This window comes from Pinus tabuliformis, chromosome 5_2, assembly GCF_031772625.1.
Source record: "Pinus tabuliformis cultivar Carrire ecotype Pingquan chromosome 5_2, CPIR1, whole genome shotgun sequence".
Classification (NCBI taxonomy): domain Eukaryota; kingdom Viridiplantae; phylum Streptophyta; class Pinopsida; order Pinales; family Pinaceae; genus Pinus; species Pinus tabuliformis.
The window spans coordinates 1,084,233,507-1,084,245,507 of record NC_142306.1 but is presented as its reverse complement, the minus strand read 5'-3'; the positions used below and the strand labels follow the sequence as shown (position 1 = coordinate 1,084,245,507).

At 36.8% G+C, this 12,001-nt stretch overlaps 1 protein-coding gene across 3 annotated transcripts; it reads left to right on the top strand.

Annotated features, from left to right (window-relative positions):
• Positions 1–290: 290 nt before the first annotated feature.
• Positions 291–3,763, top strand: LOC149163027 (pentatricopeptide repeat-containing protein At4g33170-like). Of its 3 annotated transcripts, XM_089437505.1 has the most exons (3): positions 291–973; positions 1,192–1,284; positions 1,445–3,763. In XM_089437505.1, the coding sequence occupies exons 2-3, from the start codon at positions 1,248–1,250 to the stop codon at positions 3,655–3,657; spliced, it is 2,250 nt and encodes a 749-aa protein (XP_089293631.1). In that variant the 5' UTR covers positions 291–973; positions 1,192–1,247; the 3' UTR covers positions 3,658–3,763. The 3 variants fall into 3 exon arrangements, with proteins under 3 accessions (XP_089293631.1, XP_089293629.1, XP_089293630.1); XM_089437504.1 differs by having other exon boundaries at positions 292–973; positions 1,116–3,763; XM_089437503.1 differs by having other exon boundaries at positions 291–3,763.
• The last annotated feature ends 8,238 nt before the right edge of the window (positions 3,764–12,001 follow it).

The window sequence follows — 12,001 nt, the reverse complement described above, 5'->3', positions numbered from 1 at the left end:
TAAACAGGAAACACTAACATATTTATTATTCACCGTATACGGTCTCAACGTCCAACAATATATATATATATATATTAAAGTATACGCTTTCACAAAGTACATAAACATTACACACTACTACTTCTTTTCCTAAATTTGACAATATTAATTGAAAAACATACACAAGACAATCTTGCTTAAATTATCTATGTATGAAATTCTATATCCACTGTGCATTAATTAAAAAAGTTAAACAGATTTTTCAGTTTATCTAAAGGTTTAGTTGGTTTGTTTATTAGGCATAATGTTTCGAAGTATCAAGTTTGTTTTGTGTTTTTTTCTTCGAATTGGGTGAAGTTTAGGCCTGAACCAGCCCTGATGGAAACCATCTGCTCATCAGTAGAATGCTAAAATAAAATATAGAAGTCAATCTTAATTTCACGAAGAAGTTAAAAGAGTAAATTCTGAATCCAAATAAAAAAATTGGTTGAAATGTTTGGCAGTCTATCTCAGCGTTTAGTTGATTGCCTCCTTACCATCAGCTGTTGTATTTTTTCTGCCAAGTTTTCTTGATTACGTAAGTATCAAGTTATCTTCTGAAGGTCGAATTCTCGTTGGACTTCATTTTCACCTTGACTGATTTAAGGTGATGCGAGTAGCAGTCATGGAAATTCAGACCGACAAAAGCGTTTGATGGGTTAATTACCTCATAAATTACTCCTCACAGAACTGTTGCTAATGTGGAAGCATTGAATGAATATGAATTGCCAACGTTGTTACGAAGTTGGACGAATTATCAAAATACCTGTGTTTCAGCTATTCGGATTTAAATCTGTCAAGTCTGCGGTTGTAAATGGAAGAACAATAGCTTGTGGTGTTGCTGCTGCTGATGTAGTTTTTGAGGATGATCTCAGCACAGCAGATGACGCGACTGACTCTTCACATTATGCTCGTCTCTTGCAGTTCTGCATCAACAATAAAGCTCTGGGGGAAGGTAAGTCCGTGCACGGTCAGATTATCAGTTTGGGAATGGAGTCGGACACCTTCTTGCTAAACAATCTTGTCAATATGTATAGTAAATGTGGTAATCTAGCGGAAGCACGCCAAGTGTTTGACAAAATGTCTGAACGAAACAGTGTCTCTTGGAATGCGGTTATTGCTGGGTATGTACAGCATGGGAATGGGTTTGGAAGTCTGACGCTCTTTTCGCAGATGCATCGGGAAGGAGTTAAGCCAACGCATTTTACTTTCGCCAGTGTTGTTAAAGCATGTGGGAACACATCATCTCTATCTCAGGCATTGCAGGTCCATGCCCATGTTGTTAAAAGTGGATTTGCTTCAGATGTTTTTGCAGAAAGTGCCTTCATTGACATGTATGCAAAATGTGGATATCTGGAAAATGCTCGCAAACTGTTTGACCAAATGCCTGAACGAAATGCTGTTTCGTTGAATGCAATGATTGCAGGATATGCTCAGCATGGGTATGTGGAGGATGCCGTTGAGCTGTTTATGGAATTGCAGCGAACGGGGATGAAGCCGACGGAGTTCACCTATGCGAGTGTTCTCAATGGATTCTCTAGATCAATGGCTCCTGAACAGGGCAAGCAGGTGCATTCTCTCATTGTTAAATCTATGATTGAATCAAATGTTTTTGTGGGTAATGCTCTTGTTGATATGTATGGAAAATGTTTGTGCATTGAGGATGCCTGCAACGTGTTTGACAGAATGCCTGAACGAGATGTGGTTTCATGGAATTCAATGATTGCAGCGTTTGCTCAGAATGAATGCTGGGAATATGCCCTGGATCTGTTTCTTCATATGCCACTCGTAGGAGTCAGACATAATCAAACAACCTTCACCAGTATTCTCAAGGTATGTGCCAGCATAACGGCTTTGGAACAGGGAAAGCAGGTGCATGCCAAAGCCATCAAAATGGGTTTTGGTTTGGATGGTTTTGTGGGTAGTGCCCTTGTAGACATGTATGCAAAATGTGAGAACATATCTGATGCACGCAATTTGTTTGACAGAATGTCTAAACAGAACATTGTCTTGTGGAATGCAATTATTGCAGGATACTCTGAGAGGGGTGAAGCTCCAAAACAATGTCAGGAGGCTCTGGTGCTTTTCCAGCAAATGCAAAATGCATGCGTGGGATCAAATGGGTTTACGTTTGCCAGTATCCTCAAGGCTTGTGCCAATCTTCAAGCTGCAGAAATTGGCAAGCTGGTGCACACCCATGTCACCAAAGCTGGATTTCATTCTGATATGATTGTAGGTTGTGCACTTATTGGTATGTATATAAAATGTGGAAGCATAGAATGTGCATGTAAAGTCTTCCAAAGAATGCCTGAACAAAGTTCCATTTCATGGAATACAATGATTGCTGGATATGCTCAACATGGTCAGGACAAGGAGGCTTTTGAACTTTTTTCCCAAATGCCACATCGAGATTTGGTCTCATGGAATTCTGTGATGACAATGTATGCACAGAACGGGCATGGCGAGGAGGCTTTGAGACTGTACCAACACATGCAGCAAGTTGGGATGAAACCTGATGAATTTACCTTTGTTATTGTTGTCAGTGCTTGTACTAAGTTAGCATCTTTGGAGCAGAGCAAGAAGGTCCATGCTCATGTAATTAAATATGGATTTCAATCAGAAATTTTTATTGGAAATACCCTAATTGACATGTATGCAAAATGTGGGAGCATAGAAGACTCAATCAAAATATTTGACAGAATGTATAGACGAAATGTAGTTTCATGGACCGCATTGATTTTAGGCTATGCTCATCACGGGCGTTGCAAAGAAGCCCTTAATCTTTTTGAAAGAATGCAACAAGAGGGCATTAAACCTGACCATGTCACGTTTGTTGGTCTTCTTTCTGCATGTAGCCATGCAGGACTAGTGGACGAAGGTCACTACTACTTTGATTCCATGAGTCGGGATCATGGAATTGAACCAAGAGATGATCACTATGCCTGCTTGGTAGATCTTCATGGTCGTGCTGGGCATCTGAATGAGGCAGAAAATATTATCCATGGAATGAAATGTGAGCCAAATGCTCTAGTGTGGCGCACTCTACTCAGTGCTTGCAGAATGCATGGAAATTTGCAGCTTGGAAAGCAGGCAGCTGAGCATGTTCTTGAGTTTGAACCAGAGGACTCTGCAGCATATGTGCTCTTAGCAAACCTCCATGCAGAGGCTGGCAGGTGGGATTATGTGGCCACAACAAGAAAATTGATGAAAGAAAGAAGGGTGAAAAAGAACCCTGGACATAGCTGGATTGAACTCAGGAATAGGGCGCATGTATTCCTTATGGGGGACAGACTGCATCCACAAACAGAAGAGATATATGAAAAGCTAAACATTTTGAGTATTGAGATGCAGGAGGCAGGATATGTCTTAGATACAAAGTACGTGCTACAGGATGTAGAGCAGGAGGAGAAAGAACATTCTATTAGTCACCACAGTGAGAAGCTTGCAATTGCTTTTGGGTTGATCAACACACCCAATGGAACACCTATTCGAATCATCAAGAATCTTCGTGTATGTAATGATTGCCACACTGCGATAAAATTCATCTCCAAGATTGTTGAACGAGAAATCATTATGAGGGATGCCAGTTATTTCCACCATTTTAAGAATGGGCTGTGTTCATGTGGGGACTATTGGTGATGCCAAGTAAAATTACATAAGATATCTTACTATTGGGCGTAGCTTGACGTGTTATGTTTTGGTTGTGATTTAAAACATTCTTTTGTGGAAGAGCCCTGAGAGGTACAAGTAGCTAAAATGCACATCATTTGCTTAAAGAAATGTCTCATGTTTCTGATCTCTAACATGATTTTTAAACATGTCTTTATTCTCAGATGAAATTCACACTCCTGATTTATTAAGTAATTGAGAAATCTTTGAAAACAATTTCACGCATTTTTTTTACTAAATTATCAATCCATTGTTAAATGCTAACCTTGCAAAAGGTCTCTAAAATCAGACTGTTTCCCCTGTTATGCCTAGGTTGAGGCTTATTATATTGCAAACCCCAAACGGCTTTAAATTTGGAAAGAAAAACTTAATTTCTCTAAAAAGTGTGGAACTTGAACAAGAGTTTCTTAGACATGCTTCAAGTGATAGTGGTTGATATTGATATAGAAATGGGGCCATGCAACAAATACTTAAAAACCATCAAGGACTGGTATCTACAATGGAATCTAATAGCTGCTTGAAGGTTGTGTTTCATCACACAAGTCTCTGCAGATTGGAGTCTCCTTGACACCAGTATGACATATAAACTTGACACTAGAGCATTCCATCTTCTGAGGGAAAATGTAACCATGGGATAACTTTCATATCTAGTGAAATGGCATAACTAAAAGCATAGTTGCCAAGAGACGGTGGTATGGGTATAGGTATGGGTATGCCATTTTTGAAATCTGGGTACGGGAGATGTGGAGATGTTAATGAAAGTTTTAAATATAAATACAAATTGAAATCTGAAATTTTAAAATAATAAAATCATAAAATGATGTACAATGAACATTGAACAATGTTCGAAATTGAAATTACAATGCAAATTTCCAACTACTAGTCAGAATATTAATTTATTATATTCTATGAGTCATGACTATTACAAACAAGACTCAAAAAACAAAAGATAATATCCTGAGAAACAAAAGTAACAAAACTAATAGTAACTCAGAACTGCAATATCCTAAGTAGACATTTCAGCGTTCAACTTTTCAAGCCAAAAGTCAGGTATCCATCTCAATATCTGCTTCATCCTGTTTGAATTCACTCGCAATCTCTGATTATTCTAAGTCCTTCCTCAACATGCTCTCCAAGAACTCGTCATTCCATCTCTAGCTGAGGATCATTTGTAATGGAAGGTGGATCAATGAGGACATCTGATTCTATCTTTTCACACATAAGTGACATCATCTTTGAATTTGTCCCACCTATTAGGACATTCCTTGTACCCAGATCTTATGAGAGTGGTCGAAGGGTGCTATGAATGTATACTAGGTTCTCTGCCTTATTTAATCCAAGTTTGTTCCACCTTGACGAGTGGATAAAACCGTAAATGCTCCAATTGCTATCACATGAAGAAGAACTAACAACCTGTGAGAGTATTTTGTAGCAAATGAACATAACTCAGGGACATCATACCCATGGAGAAACCACCAATTTAGTGGGTTCTTGGTCTCATGCCTACCCTATGAAGCTACCATTTTTCCAAACACACCTCGCCCATGTGAAAATTGAGACTCCGATAGTCACTACCTCCTTTCCTGTGACATAGACTTTCTTCACTGCGTAAAGAATCCCTTCATAACCTCTCTATCAGTAAAAGGAGGCCTCTTGCTAGTCCTTTCAATATCATACCATTTAGCATTTAAGGTGTAAGAAGCCACATGGAAAGGTGTGTTTAAGTTGTTCGATCTGCCATGTATTTTTTAATCTATTTCTTGATATATGGAAGAATTCCACTTGTGTTGTTCTCCCTTGATTCTCTAACACATTGAATCAATATTTTCATAAAAAAATTCCTAAGCATGGGTTATCAGAATCCTCATATCAGAGCATATTATAAATGGGCTTAAATGAAATCAAAAATAAATTTGACATCAAACAAAAACAATCATCAAGAATCGATTGTCTTACCTCCCTTGCAACATCAGATTCAAAAAGCTTTGGTGAAGCCCAGTGGTTACTAACCACAATGGAACATAAAACACCTTTAACTTAATAAAAATGATGAAGGGTGAAAACTGAAGCAAACCATGTATCTGCAATTTTGAGCAAGTCCTTTGATTGAACCAATGTTTGCATAAATTTTACTCAGGCATGGGCTATCAAATTCTGCATAATGAAGCATATCACAAGTAGGCCCAATGAAATCAACAATAAATTTAACATAAAACCAAGTGCGATCATGAAGGACCAATTATCTTACTTCTCTTGCAACATCAGACAGATAACTTCAATGAAGCCTAGTTGTCACTAACAACGGTGGAACATAATGCACTTTTAACTTCATAAAGAAGTTGAAGAACAATAGAAAATGAAGTAAACCATGTATTTACAGGTTGGAGCAAGTCATTCTTTGGAAATTCGCAATAAATTGCCCATTAGTGGTGATTGTTGCATATGAACTTCTAGATTTTTCTCCCATCTTCAATTAGCTTTCCTATTTAATCAAATTTTCCAATGTCCTTAAGCGCATAATTCAATACATGCATAACACTTGGAGTCCAAAATACATTATTGATGATGATGATGATGATGGTTAATGTCCACTGAGACCAAACATTGGTCTATTGGAGCTAAAGAAACAAATTATTTATTTTGATTTAAGATTTTATTCCTATGCTCAAAAAGCTTGGAGAGAAGCCTCCCGAGCTCACTATAATTTTGACATTATAAAAGGCTAGGAAGGTCAGTGTTGTAACAAAAATTGTGAAACTGAGATCTAATGTGGTTGTATGCAGGGCACTCTAAGAGGAAGTGGTTTTCATCCTTGATGTTCCTATTCTCACATATATGACAGATTCTTTCCATCCATGGCATTTTAGGAATTGCCCAATGACTTGTGTTCACTATGAAGCTCATGAGAATTTGTTCTAATCTTTGCTATATTAATTTTCTTCTTTGAGCTAGTTAAAATAGAGAGATACTTTTGATCTTCTAGGGCGGGGTTGATGACCTTCTTATAATAACTTAATTTTTTTTTAGCCGCTTCTCACACCACATTTTTTCTTTGAACTTAGAAGTAACAATATCTTTAATGTTATTTATGTTTTTCAATGCATCATTCTCGTTGATCTCCCAATAGTTTAACCAGGCCCTTGTCTCTTTATGCCACCCCTGATTGAGCCTTAGGTGGTTTTGGCTGGAATTTAAAGCTAGCTTAGGAAGTCTATGATCGTCTATGTTATTGAGCTTGTGCTTGTATAGCAGAAACCTAATCATAGCTAGGCTCTCAATAGGGGAAATACCTGCTTCTATAAGGAGAATAGGATAGGGTGTATTACTTTTAATTTTCAGGTTATAAGTTATAAAATGCTTCTGGATTTGCTCAATATTTCTCCATGATTCTTTGGAGATGCTGCAACCCCAAACCTCACAACCATATAAGATAACAGGAGCGACTAAAGTTTCAAAGAGGAACTTATTTTTATCCCACATTACGAGGTTTGCTATTTTACAATTATTTTCAAGACCAAAATAAGCTTTCCACCCCCCATTAATCCTTTTCTCAATGCTATGCTTCCAGTTGAGCTTGTGATGAATATCAATTCCTAGGTACTTGTAGGAATACACTTCCTCCAAGTTATTATTGTCATACATAAAATTAGCGTAAGTGTCCTTCTTGGATTTGATAATCATAACTTTTGTTTTGTCAGTGTTAACAGTCATACCCATGGTAGAGCAGAAATCCTTAAGAAGCCTAAGTTGCTTATCAAGATCAGATGGGCACCTTGCCAAAAGAACAATATCGTCAGTATAAAGAAGAAGGATGATGACTATCCCAACTAAGATCGTGCCATCCCATCTTGCTTCCTCTAAATAGCCTTCAAGCTTATCGATGTAAATGCCAAATAGGGTAGGGGAGAGGGGGCAACCTTGTTTAACTTCGATGTTACACTTAATATCTTTCGACCACCCCTCATTTCTCTTTAGCTTGGCAATTACATTCTCGTATAACCTTATAGCGGCAGCGCTCAACTCGAGAGGAACCTTTAGCTCTTCTAATCTATTCCAAAGGTTGTATCTAGGAATCGTATCAAAAGCCTTTCTAAAGTCCACAAAGCAACAAAATAAATTGGATTTATCATTACGACATTACTTTTGAACCATTGAACCTGCAACTTTGCAAATTGGGTTGCATTTGTAATAACCTAAGCAACATTAGATGCCTCCACCTCCTCAACAACATCATATAACTACTACTTAAAAAATGTGCCTTTCTTATCATGATCTGAGCAATCAATTATCCTCAAGAAATAAGGCTATATTGTAGAAGATACAATAATGTTTAGAATAGGACGAGGACATGTATCAATCGAATCATCTATCACATTACACCCATCAATAGTTCATGCTACTTTCATTGGTCACAAAATTTCCTTCTCCAAAATTGATTTCTAAGCGATTTAAATCCAACGATTCTATTATTAATGGCACAAATTACCACCTCAAAATATGATGATTGGGTAACATTAAGGGGAATTCCACATGCAAATAAATATATTACTGTAACTATCAACAACGTCTCTACCTTAGTTGTATTGAATAACCTTTTATGAGATGGCATACCCTAGCCTTTTATGAGGTGATATACCCTCCATTGATTGAACACCATCATCATCACTCTCTAAATTATTATCATGTTCACTTGGTCTCGATGCATGATAGCTACATGCAGTGGTGACAAGAGGCATTTTACCCTCTACTATTTTATGCCCCCTCATACCATCCAATCTCTTATCTCCCATAGCCAGACAAGGATCTGCGCCTTTTCCTAGTGTTGGGAAAAAGTGGGCCTTGACCATTGTGCAAGTGCATTTTCAAAACACTTACAAAAATTTTGCATGTAAGTTTGGTTGTTCCACCCCGCCCTTTCGGTCAACTTCCTCTCTCGCGATACTTCCAAAGTGGGTAATGGGGACTTGTGCTTTGTCCACTTGCCATTTTGAATCTCATAACTGCCTATTTATTTCAAAAAAGAAATGGATACTAATCTTGGAACTAAAAAGTTGAAAATACTAATAGTCATTATAATAATTCAGAATAAAAAGTGAACTTTGCATTGAGTTGAATTTTTAATAAAATAAAAATGTAGATTCTGCGGTATAACCTCAGTATCATATGTTGTATTGTATTAGGTTCCACTTTGCGATTTTCATCACATTGATGGAAATTTAATGTCAATTCCTTAGAGCTATTTGACCGACTTAGGGGATTCATCTTTATGGAATTCCTTATCTTCATTTCATCATATCATTTGATGGAGGCCTTTGGTTGGAGAAGTCTCACTTCTCCTTGGCTAGATGAATGTGCTTGCTACTTGATAGTCTTCCAACATGTGATGACCTTGTTAATCATCTCTTGGTTACACTTCTGATGAGTGTGGAGCATACTATCTCATTATGATGATTTGAGATATATACTTATCTTGATATGAAAAATTGACTAAGCATCTTTTGAAACTAAATTTCAAACTCCTTGATCTCAATGATGCAACTTTATTTGTCAAGAAGGTTGGAAAAAATGTTGTTTATCTTGTGGTATATGTAGATGATTTATTGATGACAGGGAACAACGAAAATTATATTGCATCCATAAAGAAAGGATTCGAAATGAAACATTTCGGATGTGTTCACTACTATTTGGGTATTGAAGTAACCCAACATCAGAAATATATATATCCCTCTCTCAAAAGAAGTACATTGGAGATTTTTTAAACAAATTTGGCATGGTTGAACGCAATCCTTTGTCCACTCCAATGGAACAAAATCTAAAGCTCACATCCGAAGAAGGAAATGAATTTGAGGATGCAATTGAGTACAGACAGTTCTAGGAAGTCTTAACTACCTCACTACTACCAAACGAAACATTTCATTTGTTGTTGGAATCCCTTCCAAGTTTATGCAAAAGCCTAGTGAGGGTCATTGGTCTGCTACAAAAAAGAGTTCTAAAGTACTTGAAAGAAACTCAAGACTTTGGACTCAAATATACATGAGTGGATGACTTCAACTTGTTGGATACTTTGATTCAAACTTCGATGGAGATAAGGAAAATAGAGTATCTACTTCAGGTTATGTTACGAGTCTTGAATCAGGAGTTGTCTCTTGGGGGTCACACAAACAGTCAGTTCTAGAAGATTCCAAAATAGATGCAGAATATCTGGCAGATGCAAAAGAAACCACAAATATTGTGTGGCTCAGGAAAATTCTTGAAGATTTGCAGGAGAAACAAGTGCACTCTACTCTTCTAATTGAAAATACTTTTGAAATTAAATTGGCCAAGAATCCAAAATTCCATGATCGAACCAAGCATATCAATACAAAATATCATTTGATTCGACATCATGTTGAGGCCAAGACTATTAACCTATGTCATTGTTCCACAAATGAGCAAATTGAAGACATCTTCACCAAAGCGCTTGGAAGAGAAAATTTTGAAAGATTCAAAATTATGCTTGGAATTACAAACACCCATTCAGATTAAGGGAGGAAATGTTGACACCTAATCCTCTAGGATTGGGCAAATATGTTGTAAATATGTCAATGCAAAATAAGAATATGAAGATACCTTGTAATGTGAATCCCAAGGGTCTCTTTCCTATGTGTATATATTGATGTTCTTCTTAATAGAAAAATTAATATTCGGGAGTTACCATACATCCTGGTCTAACAATGTTAAACATCACGTGGATATCACCTAAGGTGGGGAATAAGTCTAATTATATTAGTACGCTCATTGATGTGTTATTTATTAATTTTGAGTTAGAAGGGGGGTACTACATATGATTTCATGGAAATCTCACATTTTTCCATAGGTTGGATCATTACTTTTGATGTAATAATTTGTTGGTGGTAGTGCACCTTAGGTTGATTAGGATTTATATTTTGTTGTTATCATGGTGGGGTTTTGATAGTGAGGAGGACATATTTATTTACATGTTACAACACTTTATTAAAGTGCACCCCTATTTGACACACATGTTCATAATGATTTAATATATGGGTGGCTAATTGGAGGGGTACTAGGTTATATTTGAGCATTAACCTATATGCACATATGTTGAGGTTGATTTCATTGTTCAATGATTAAATGAATCCAATTTATCCAAATTTTTGTTAATACTGTAACGTTTTGTTCGAACCCCATCTTGTAATTATTATTATGGCTTGTATTGTTGGGAGATGCCAACACAGATGTTATGTTAAACTTTGTTCATGCAATTACGTTTTTAATTTTAATGAAAATATTGTTAACATTGAATGAAGGGGTGGAGTGCTTACACGGATTATGATGCCATGAGAGGGAATCCATGAATCAGAAATGGAGAAAACCATTGCCAACTAAAATTCCTTACCCATAATTCCTTGTTGAGTTAAAAAAATAAAAATAAAAATAAAAAATTTCCCATTTCCCGATTTTCCTAGAAATCAATTTCTGAGGGGGAATTGGTTGTTGAACTACCAACTTCCCATAATTATGAAGGTAGTTTGGAGTTGCACAAATTTTCGTAGAAGTATGGGCAATGTACCCATCCTAATATTTCAAAATAGACAAACGAAAATTTGATTTGGACCCAATAAATCTCATGCAAAAAATGGATAGCTAGAAGATTTTTATGCAAAGAAGATGGCATGCACATGAATGGGTCTAGGGACCAAATCTGAGTGAGAATGTGTCAAAAACACCTTTCATTGGTATTAAAACTATGAGGAATCACTAATTCCACTATTATGAAACCAGCGCACAAAAAGCTAGAAAAGAGAGATAAACGCCTTAGAATTCAGCCTCTTCGAGGGGGCAACCTCCTTTACATTACATAAATGAAAAATTCTTGAACGATACAAATGACAAGACCTCTTTTCTATATATAGGAGTCTAAGGGGTTATAATATAATCAGAGCCGACATAAAAATAATAATGTAAGGGCACAATAATAACAATAGTGGGCTTCTATGGGGCATAATAGTAACAATATGGGGACTACATGGGTACAAAAATAGAATAAGAGGATTGTACTAATAACAATAAGGGGTTACACTAGTAGTATAGGGGCCTAACATGCCCCTCCTTCAAAAAGTGTTGTCCTCAATGCTTGAGTAGTTCTTGATGCTTCTGTATAAAATTCTTGTCCTCCAATGTGGAATCTTCAGCAGGTAAGTTCTTCCACTTGATGAGATACTTTGAAATTGATCAATTTCATAGCTGTCGGGTTCTCGTTTCTGTGACTGCTCCAAGTTCCAATATGATTTTTCCTTCCTCTTCAAGTTTTGGC

Bases quoted from the DNA above. Each gene is read 5' to 3' on its own strand.
- LOC149163027 (XM_089437503.1), top strand. From the start codon at position 733: ATGAATATGAATTGCCAACGTTGTTACGAAGTTGGACGAATTATCAAA.